At 53.3% G+C, this 9,038-nt stretch overlaps 1 protein-coding gene across 2 annotated transcripts; it reads left to right on the top strand.

Moving 5' to 3' along the window:
• Positions 1–5,265: 5,265 nt before the first annotated feature.
• Positions 5,266–8,759, top strand: LOC135292625 (uncharacterized). 2 transcript variants are annotated; one of them, XM_064406766.1, is made up of 6 exons: positions 5,272–5,359; positions 6,006–6,077; positions 6,443–6,514; positions 6,824–6,937; positions 7,566–7,731; positions 8,255–8,759. In XM_064406766.1, the coding sequence occupies exons 1-6, from the start codon at positions 5,308–5,310 to the stop codon at positions 8,415–8,417; spliced, it is 639 nt and encodes a 212-aa protein (XP_064262836.1). In that variant the 5' UTR covers positions 5,272–5,307; the 3' UTR covers positions 8,418–8,759. The 2 variants fall into 2 exon arrangements, 1 of the variants encoding a protein (XP_064262836.1); XR_010354852.1 differs by lacking the exon at positions 6,824–6,937 and having other exon boundaries at positions 5,266–5,359.
• Positions 8,760–9,038: the final 279 nt, after the last annotated feature.

The following is a 9,038-nucleotide window of genomic DNA, read 5'->3' as shown; positions in this document are numbered from 1 at the left end:
AATCTTTTCCTGCAAGTGAAAGCATTCGAGATCTAGCCTTGATAATCAATTGTGAAATAATTTCAGGGCAAGTTATTATAGTTTTACCCAATTGACGAGACAGGAAAACCCACTCTAAGATTATCAGATGGTCCTTCTTCTCTAGATCCCACTGGAATATCAAACCATGAAGTTGTGGACTCTCTCCTAGAACTGCAAACAAAAAAGACAGGTTAGGATTATACCGATGAGCCTGGCACATCTGGGTGGCTCTCATCACTTTGTCCAAAGCATTTTGAGTTTCTTTGTTGAATTCTCGCGGTGAGTTTAAAGCTGTGTCTCCTCTCAACAAGTCTGCCAGAGAAGCCAAGTCCTGATTTGAAAGGCCTAGTAGTGGACGAAGCCAGTTCAGAGTCCCCACGAGCTGCTGCACTTCATTCCATGTCTTTGGATTTGTCCTTACCTGGAGTGGCTGCGGGGTTACCGTTTGTTCTGTCATCCTGTATCCTAAATATTTCCAGGGAGGAAGTGTCTGTATTTTTTCCTTTGCTACAGCGAGTCCTGCTTTCTCCTCTGCTGAGATGACCTGATCTGTTGTCTCTTGCATTGATGCTTGGTCCTTGGCTGCTACTAAAATATCTTCCATGTAATGTAATATGAGAGAATTTGGATATTGTGCACGAACTGAGGAAAGTATTTTTGCAACATACCACTGGCATATACTCGGGGAATTTCTCATTCCTTCTGGTAGAGAAAGCCAATGATATCTTTTCAAGGGTGCTTGCTGATTTATGGATGGGATGGAAAATGCAAATCTTGGTGCATCATCTGGATGCAAAGGAATATTGAAAAAACAGTCTTTTAAATCAATAACAGACAACTTCCAATCTTTTGGAATCATAACAGGAGAGGGTAAACCTGGTTGTAAAGAACCCATTTCTTGAATCACTTCATTAACTTTTCTGAGATCCTGCAACAACCTCCACTTCCCACTGTTTGGCTTTTTGATTACATAAACTGGGGTGTTCCAGGGACTAGTAGTTGGAGTTAAGTGACCTTTGTTTAACTGTTCCTGTACCAACTGCTCTAAAGCAGCAAGTTTCTCTTCGGGTAAGGGCCACTGGCTGACCCAGATGGGTGTATTAGATGTCCATGTCAGTTTTAAAGTGTTATGTCCATCAACAGCTTTTGTTAAAATCCAGTTTCTAACCTCACACCCCATTGCGACAAAATGTCCCGGCCCCAAAGAACAAAATCAGCTCCTACAACGAATGGTCTTGTGGTGGCAACACGACCTTCAGGCCCCTCAAATGTGCCTGAGTGGGAGCTTCGAGAGCTCTCACAGTGACCACCAATAGCTGCCAGCTGATGCAGCGCAGGCACCGTGGCCCAGTCCTGTGGCCATTCCGGTGTCAGATGCCGTCTGCTCCGGGATCTGTCAGGCCACTGAGGGTGATGGCTGCCCGAGGGGCTGCAGCACACAGGTGAGCTGAGGCCGCCCGCGGCTGATGAGCCTGGTCCAGGCCATGGCAGCTGTGCTGTTCTGGGACTCTGGTAGGAGGAAAGCTTGTGCTGTGGTCAGTCCTTTGGGTAAAAAGCATGGAGGGTCTGGACACAAAGCTAACGCTGTAATTTCCTGTGAACAGGTGACAGACAGCACAGCTGGAATGACATAAAAACCTTCTGCATGGGATCTGCTCACTCCCACGATGAGGAACTGACGTGGTTGTGGTTCAGGCCCCAGCTGTCCTGTGGGCACTGTGTGAGCAATGGCATTGGTCAGCACCACTGGCTGGGCTGGGGACAGCTCCAGTCTGGCACCTGGGGACATTGTGGTCGGCAGTCCTGCACAGACGTGCTGCAGCTCTGACCGTGGTGGCCTGTGGTGCTCTCTGCCCCTGGCGCAGGGTTCCTGTGTCATGGCAGCCACTGCCCCGTGCCGGGCTGCACGTTTCCCGGCAGATGGCACGGACAGCCCTGTGCTGGGTGACAGCTGTTAGCACGTGACAGAAACCTCTGCACCCACTGTTTCTGGGCAGTGGCCTTCTGCGGGCCCCAGGACATCCCCTTTGAAATGACCTCTCTGGCCACACGAATGGCACGTGTCCCTTGGAGTCTGCTGGTTTTCAATGCACCTCTGAATGCTCTTAGAGCCTCTGCTAGGGCTTGTGTTTGCATTGCTGCTGCTTTTTCTTGCTGCTTTGGGGTGTTTTCCTGAGCTGCTGTGATGGCACTGGCCAGCACCTCTGCCTGCATGGCTGCTGCAGGCTCAGGGGTGCCCAGGCGGTTCAAGCATCCACGAGCTGGGTCAGGCTGGGCTCAGGACCCTGTGGCAATGCACCTAATACTTTTTTGCAGCTCGGGTTTGCATTAGAAATTGCGAGCCATTTTAATAACTCTTGTCTGGCTCGGTCTATTGGAATTTGCTTTTCTAATGCCATTTTCAAACAGTCCAAAAACTTAATATAAGGCTCATCTATTCTGTGTTTTATTGCTGTGAAATCTAATTCTGGTTTGTTGCCATCAGGAACCTGTAACAAAGCTGTTTTTGCTGCTTCTTTGATATCCTGTAATACTTGTTTATTGAGAGTTCGGGCTTGTGTTTGAGGATCTGTATGAGCTCCTCCACCTGAGCTGATCTATAGTCAAATTTGCAGTGGCTGGAGTTCCTGCATAACCTCCTAAAAGGTCATTTAACAAACGTTTCCATGCCAGTTCCCACAGAGAAAATTCTCTTGGGGACAGCAGGGATGTGCAAAGCTGCTTTAAATCGTGTGGAGTAAATACATTTGCTGTAAAGGTGGCTTGTAAAAGACTTCTGAAATATGCAGAATTGCTACCATACAAACGAGAGGCTTTGCAAATCTCTTTTAGCTCAGCAAAACTGATCTGCTGCCAGCTCCCTCTCGGTGCAGGACCTGCTGTGCACCTCACAGGAAAAACCTCCCGGCCGCTCCTCCGGGGTTTCTGGTTCTCGACTGGATTAAGGGAAGGCTTCTGGGTCCCCTCAGAACTCCTCTTTCTCCTCTCCTCCTGGTCCTGCTGTTGCTGCCTGCATTCTGCCCTGTCCCTGATCTTTGCTTGCTTGTGTGCATTCTTTGCTTGCTTTGCACTTTCCATTGGTACAAATTTTAAGACCGTCCTGAATATTGGACGCAGCTTTAAGTTGGACTTCTTATTCTTTTCCATGTTATGTAATTTCAGTCCGACCGAATCCCAGAAGTCTGGATCAAGTTTCTGAGATATGTCTGAGTTTGGGAACTCTGTTAAGACCCATTTTACAAGCTTTTTAAACTGTTTGTTGTCAAACTGAATATCTTGAATTTCTAACTTATAATTGAAATATGAAAAAAAATCCTGCTCAGCTAAAGACAACCGATTTCCCATGGTGGCACTCACCAGAGTTTTCCAGTTGTCCTTCTTGGTATGAAATTCCTCCCCGGTCCTGGGTCACAACAGTGACAAATCAGCTGAGCTGAGCGACAGAGTCCTCTGAGGCTGCGGTGCTGCTCCAGTCCCGTCTCTGATTACAGCCTCCTCTTCACCAGTATGAGGCTTTGATTCGAGATTCCCTCTCAATCTCAAATCCCTTCTTCTGGGTTTTCTATTTTAAAGGGACAAAAAACTCAGGTGCAGGCCTGCTCCCTCAAAAACACAAATACCAAGGAAAAATGTCCTGTTTTGATTGAGGTAATCAAAAAATCCCTAGACCATCTTCCTCAATAGGAGAAATACTGTCCGGGCGCCACGTGCTGGGTTCTTTTTTCTGGGGCCGGGTGTTATAAACCTTCAAAAAGGGAACCCAGCACACCCAAGGATAGCTCAGCTATTACCTTTGGAGGCAAATAATGAGCAGGATGGCTTCTGCTGCAGTGTTAGAAACAAAAAGATTTAATAAAAGGCAAAATAACAAACAGAAAAATCCGATGCAGGTACAGCAGTCTGCCACTGGTAGAAACACCTTCACAAAAGCCCTTTGGTTCTTTTGTCCTCCCCTTTTCTACCTGATGGGTCAGGCGGGACTTTTTGGCTTCTATCCAATTAGGTGACCCAGAGTTTTTACTGAAGCCTCTGGGGTCCTTTGAGGTGGCTTGTCACCTGATCGTTGGGAGAAACTTCTGGGCTTCTTTCCTTTTTTGGGGGATAAAGGTTAGCTTTGCCACTCTGTAATTAGGGGGCACTCTCCTACATTCCTACATCCAAGGATGTTTCACAGGGCCTGAAAAGAGTCTGGAATGTGACCAGGAGTCAGCCCAGAGCTCCCCAGGCTGCTGTGCAGCTTTGGCCTTATCCATTCACGTCCGACTCCCACAAAATTACCTGAGCCCCTTGCAGTGCCCAGTTCCCTGAGGCAGAAGGGGACTCCAGCACACCATGGAAATGGGTCTGATCTCTGCTCCCTTCTAGATGAGGTGTCTGGGAAGGCTTCTCCATTAGCTTGGCTGCATAAAGTGTTGGTCCTATCTGAGCCACCATCAGGTATGTTCTCAGTGTGCCACCAAGGAATAATTGTTGTGAACCTGGCAGGAATCAGGTGACAGAAGCTTCTGTGGCTCTTGTGTTCCAGGTGTGTCTGCAGGGAGGACTTGTCTAGCTGCTTTGCTGATTCCTACACAAAAGCCCAGCTCCCATGGCGGGGGTGAGTAGTGTGTCCCTGATGACCCCACAGGCTGAGCCCTGCTTTTGTGGGATCCGTTCCTGGGAAATGGAACTCTGTTGCTCTAAGGTACTCCAACAGGGAAAGAACAAAGGCAAAGGACACCAGAAACCCCATGAGCCATCCAAAAACATGAGGCAAATGCTGAAGGAATTGCTGCAGGGAGGAGGACAAGGTGGGTGCATTTCCCTCATGCTTCCCCTGGGACTCAGCAGCCGGGGCCTTTGGCTGCACATCTGGACACACCGTGCCCGGCACAGCGGGAAGGGATCCATGGCAGCCTCTCTGCCCCACTGCTGCTTTCATGCCCTGCAGGGCTGCTTCCCAGCTTGGCCTGGCTGCAGCTTGTGCCCAGTCTCTGCAGGAAGGCATTTGGCGTCAGCTGACAGGGAGCCCAAACTGCACCACGGGCCTGAGATTCCCTGAAATTTCATAGTCTCCAGGATGATCACTAAGGGCGGGTGTTATCATGAAAGTGGACCCTGGCCTACCCAGAAAATTGTGTGGATTCCTGATCCTTAACCATGACTTTCACAAGTACTGGCTGCTGAAGATGCCACCTCCCCAGTGGGGAACAGCCCCACCTGATCCAGCCGTCCCTCTTCCTTTCTCCAGAAGTGGATGGAGAGGCTGGGCAAAAGGCGGCGTTTCCCGAAGGAAGCAGTGGCTCCATGACAGCCACTGCTGTAGGACTGGAGGCGATGCCAGGCACAGTCACAGGAGGTAATTGCTGTGCCTCTGGGCCTGAGCCCTGCTGAGGCTTGAGCTGCTGTCTCTGCTGCCTGGAAGTGAGGGCACAACCCAGGGGAATTATCCCGAGCACGCTCAGGGCACTCAGGTACTGAGCAGTCCTGCTGGGGTCCCTGTGTGGGAGACATCTCCCGAAACCTGGCAGTGCCTGCACGGGGTGCCCATGGTGGGGAAAGGACAGAGGGGGAGAGCAAGGTTCCAGTGTGTCCTTAGTGGGCCTGGCTGGGTCCCCTTGGGCTGTGGGAGGTCTCCCAGCAGATGGAGGAAGGGCGGCTGGGAGGACAGGCAGGAGGGAGTTTGCGAGGGATACTTGCAGCACTGCCTGCTGCAGTTCTCCCCAGGGATTCAAGGAGCATTTTCCTTGTGCGACTAAGAGTACTGCCACGGGCCCTGGGCTGCTCCAGGCACCTCTCCAGGGATGTTGCACAGGGCCTGCAAATAAGATAGGGATTGACCATGAGCCTGCCCAGAGCTCCCCAGGCCCCTGAGCAGCTTTGGCCGTGTCCATTCACATCTGGCTCCCATGGCCTTACCTGACCTATATGCAGTGCCCAGTCCCTGAGGCAGAAGGGGATCCCAGCACATCATGGAAATGGTTCTGATCTTTGCAAACTTCTAGGTTGGGATCAAGACATGGATTATCTGGGAAAGCTGCTGGATTATGGCTTGAGACTCATGGGAAATCCTGGAGGCAAGTGCTCAATGTACCTTTCCTGAGAGAATACACAGTGACCAGGTGGCAAGAGCTCATACATTTGCCCTTTCACTTAAGATCTTCTGAAGGTTGATGGAATATGGAAAATTTGCTCTGCTCCCTTCTGGAGCCCTGAGGGATCCCACAGGATCACTGTCAGTGGGAGTAAGGAGCACTTAGCTGTCCATCTTCCTTCCGTGTGCAATGGCAGTGTGTCCTTCCATGTGCTCTGTGCAGACACAGAGAAGAGCAGAGAGGGAAGGGGCCGGGCTCATGGCTGAGCCCTGGGGCTGAGCCTTGTGGGCAGCCTGAGGATCTCCTGCAGTGCCACAGGAGCTCTTCTGTCCTGCCTTTCTTTGCAGCTGAACCTGCTGGTGAAGGTGGTGCAGCTTCCCAAGCCACGTCCAGGACTGAGCCTCTGGGAGATGCTGAGGGTAGGTCAAGGCCTTTCCCCCTGGGAGAGCTGCCAGCTCAGAGCCCAAAGCTGGGCCAGGGGGGCATCACTGCAGGTGCCAGCACAGAACCATGCACGTGTGTGCCCTTGCCCTGCACGATCCCCTCACCGCTCCTGTGGCTCAGGCACGGCAGCGGTTTGGAAACAGGAGAGCCCTGACCCTGCCCTGAAAGCCAAGACATTTTCTGAAACGTATCCCCATGTTTAACGCACATGACATCCTGAAGATGCCAGCACCCAAATCAGGAACTCTTCCATCTAATCCAACTGTCCTTTTTCCTGTCTGAAGTGATGGACCAAACATCTGTGCAGAAGGAGGCACATCCTGGAGGAAGCGTATCCTCATGGGTAGCCCCTGCTGCAGGAAGGAAGGCGATGCCAGACATGGGCACAGGCACAGCAGGTAATTGCTATGCCGGGCTCAGCCCTGGCCGGGGCTGTGTGGCAGCAGCTCTTCCCCCAGGGCCTGCCCTTGCCCATCCCGGCAGCAGCCAAAGCTGGAGGCGCCTCGGCTTCCAGGCCTCTGGAGCTGGTTCAGAGCCCCGGGGAAACGGGACTGGTGCAGCAACGTCCCTGGCGCTGCAGCTGCTGCGGAGCTGGCCCTGAGTGCCCAGAGGCCCAAGGCACAGGAGCAGCCCCGAGCGGGAGCCCTGCCGCCAGCCCAGGGCCAGAGCCAGCCCTGGCTCCCGACTGGGCAGGGGCTGCGCTGGGTCCTGACAGGGCCTGAGCCTGTCCCCTGGGGCTGGGGGAGCTGTCACGGGGCAGGGAGGGCCAGGGGTGGCAGTGGCTGCTCAGGGATGGCTTTGGCTCCTGTCCCTGGCAGCAGCCACTGCCCAAGCAGCTGCGCTGCCCCCGGGCTCTCCTCCCGGCCTGCTGGGCTTTGTTGGCTGGCACAGCCTGTGCCAAGGGCCGGCAAGGTGCCTGCAGGCCCCAGCTCTGGGGGAAACAGAGAACGTCCTGCCTGTATCCACCGTGCTGCCAGCTCAGCAGTGCAGCACAGCACGGGCTCACACTCCCCATTGCTCCCACAGATGCAGCCAGCACCACAACACGTCTTCCCCATGCCCAGGAAGGCCTCGGAAGTGTCTTCTATATGGGAACAGGCTGCTGGGCAGGGTTAATGGCAGCCCTGCTTCTGTTGGACCTTACTCTCATATTGTTCTGTGTCAGAATCTGGTGTAACTGGAAGAAGAAATGGTGAGTGGTCATCTTTCCCTGAAAGAGTTTCTTTTGAAAGTCTAATGTAGACAGGAAGCATTCCCACTGAGGCTGCATTGGTGCTGTGGCCAGTCCATGGTTGTCCAAATAACTCTGCTGAGGGTTCTGCTGCTGCCCAGTGCTTCCATTGGCCTCTCAATTGCTGGGCCTTGTCCTGGGGCCCACTGGGGCAGCAGTCAGTGCTGGCTCCCACTGAGGCTGCCTGGCCAAGAGCAGCCCCAGGGGCACAGGGCAGAGGCAGAGGGAGGTGGGGAGGAGAAAGAGCAGGGCCGAGATTGCCCTTGAAAGGCAGAGGCGCTCTGGGGCCCGCTCCTGGCCAGGAATCCTGCCCAGAGCCGTGCCCTGCTGGCCGGGGCCTTGAGGGGCAGCTGTCCAGCTGGGCCCAGCTGTGCCAGCAGCTCCAGCCGTGCTGGGGAGCCTTGCCAGCTCTGGGCCCTGCTGTGCACGAGGGTCACTGTGTGCCACTGGCAGCTGGGGCCTCAGCCACCTCCTCTCTCCACAGGAGCACCTCTGGACAGGAGTTTAATGACGGTGGCTGCACCTCACTCCCAGACAGTTTGAGCTGCTCCTCTGGCCGTCATAAGGGCCTGGACAGCCCTCTCACCTGTTCTGTGAAGGGAACCCAAGAACAGCCATCTACAAGGAAACCTCCTACTACCCTTTAGATCCCACTGCCACCTGCTCTCCCCATGGGTCTCCCCAAGATGACTTCATCCCTTTTTTGATCTCCCTGCATCCCATCCCAGCCAATTCTCAAGTTCTTCTGGAGACCCCAGGCCCAGCTGAGCACACTCCAGCCCCTCCTGAGACCAACACATCCCTTCCTCTGCCCCTCAGCTCCCTGGCCTTGCCCTCTAAACAACACTGGAGTTAAGCCCTGCTGCCCCGCCAGGGTAGGCGATGGCCCCTTCTTCTCTTGCACTACAGAGATGGAGCTGTCACCCCAGTGTCTGGAGGCAGCAGCAGCAAAGCCCACCCGGCAGCAGCACTGGCTGAGCTCCGTGCCCAGGGGCAGCTGGGAATGGCCATGGTGTGGGCAGGCAGGAGCCAGGCAGGGGCGGCTGTGCCCAGCGGCGGGGCCCCGAGGGGATGGGGGAGCCCGGGGGCAGGCAGCAGCATGGGGCTCCTGAGAACAAGTGACACTATTTTTCTTTGTTTTTCATTTTTAGAAATTTGACTTTTGAAAAAATATTTTAAAATTTATTTACTGTAGAGAGACATCCCTAAATATTTATTCCCGAGTAGTGTAGTAGTTAAGGACTTTACAAAATAGTATTAAAATCCTG

This window comes from Passer domesticus, unplaced genomic scaffold (assembly GCF_036417665.1).
Source record: "Passer domesticus isolate bPasDom1 unplaced genomic scaffold, bPasDom1.hap1 HAP1_SCAFFOLD_373, whole genome shotgun sequence".
NCBI classification, from domain to species: Eukaryota; Metazoa; Chordata; class Aves; order Passeriformes; family Passeridae; genus Passer; species Passer domesticus.
This window is presented reverse-complemented; position numbering and strand designations above follow the sequence as displayed.

Bases quoted from the DNA above. Each gene is read 5' to 3' on its own strand.
- LOC135292625 (XM_064406766.1), top strand. From the start codon at position 5,308: ATGACAGCCACTGCTGTAGGACTGGAGGCGATGCCAGGCACAGTCACA. The intron at 6,938-7,565 runs GTAATTGCTATG...TTGCTCCCACAG, and splicing joins CATGGGCACAGGCACAGCAG to ATGCAGCCAGCACCACAACA. The intron at 7,732-8,254 runs GTGAGTGGTCAT...CTCTCTCCACAG, and splicing joins TGTAACTGGAAGAAGAAATG to GAGCACCTCTGGACAGGAGT.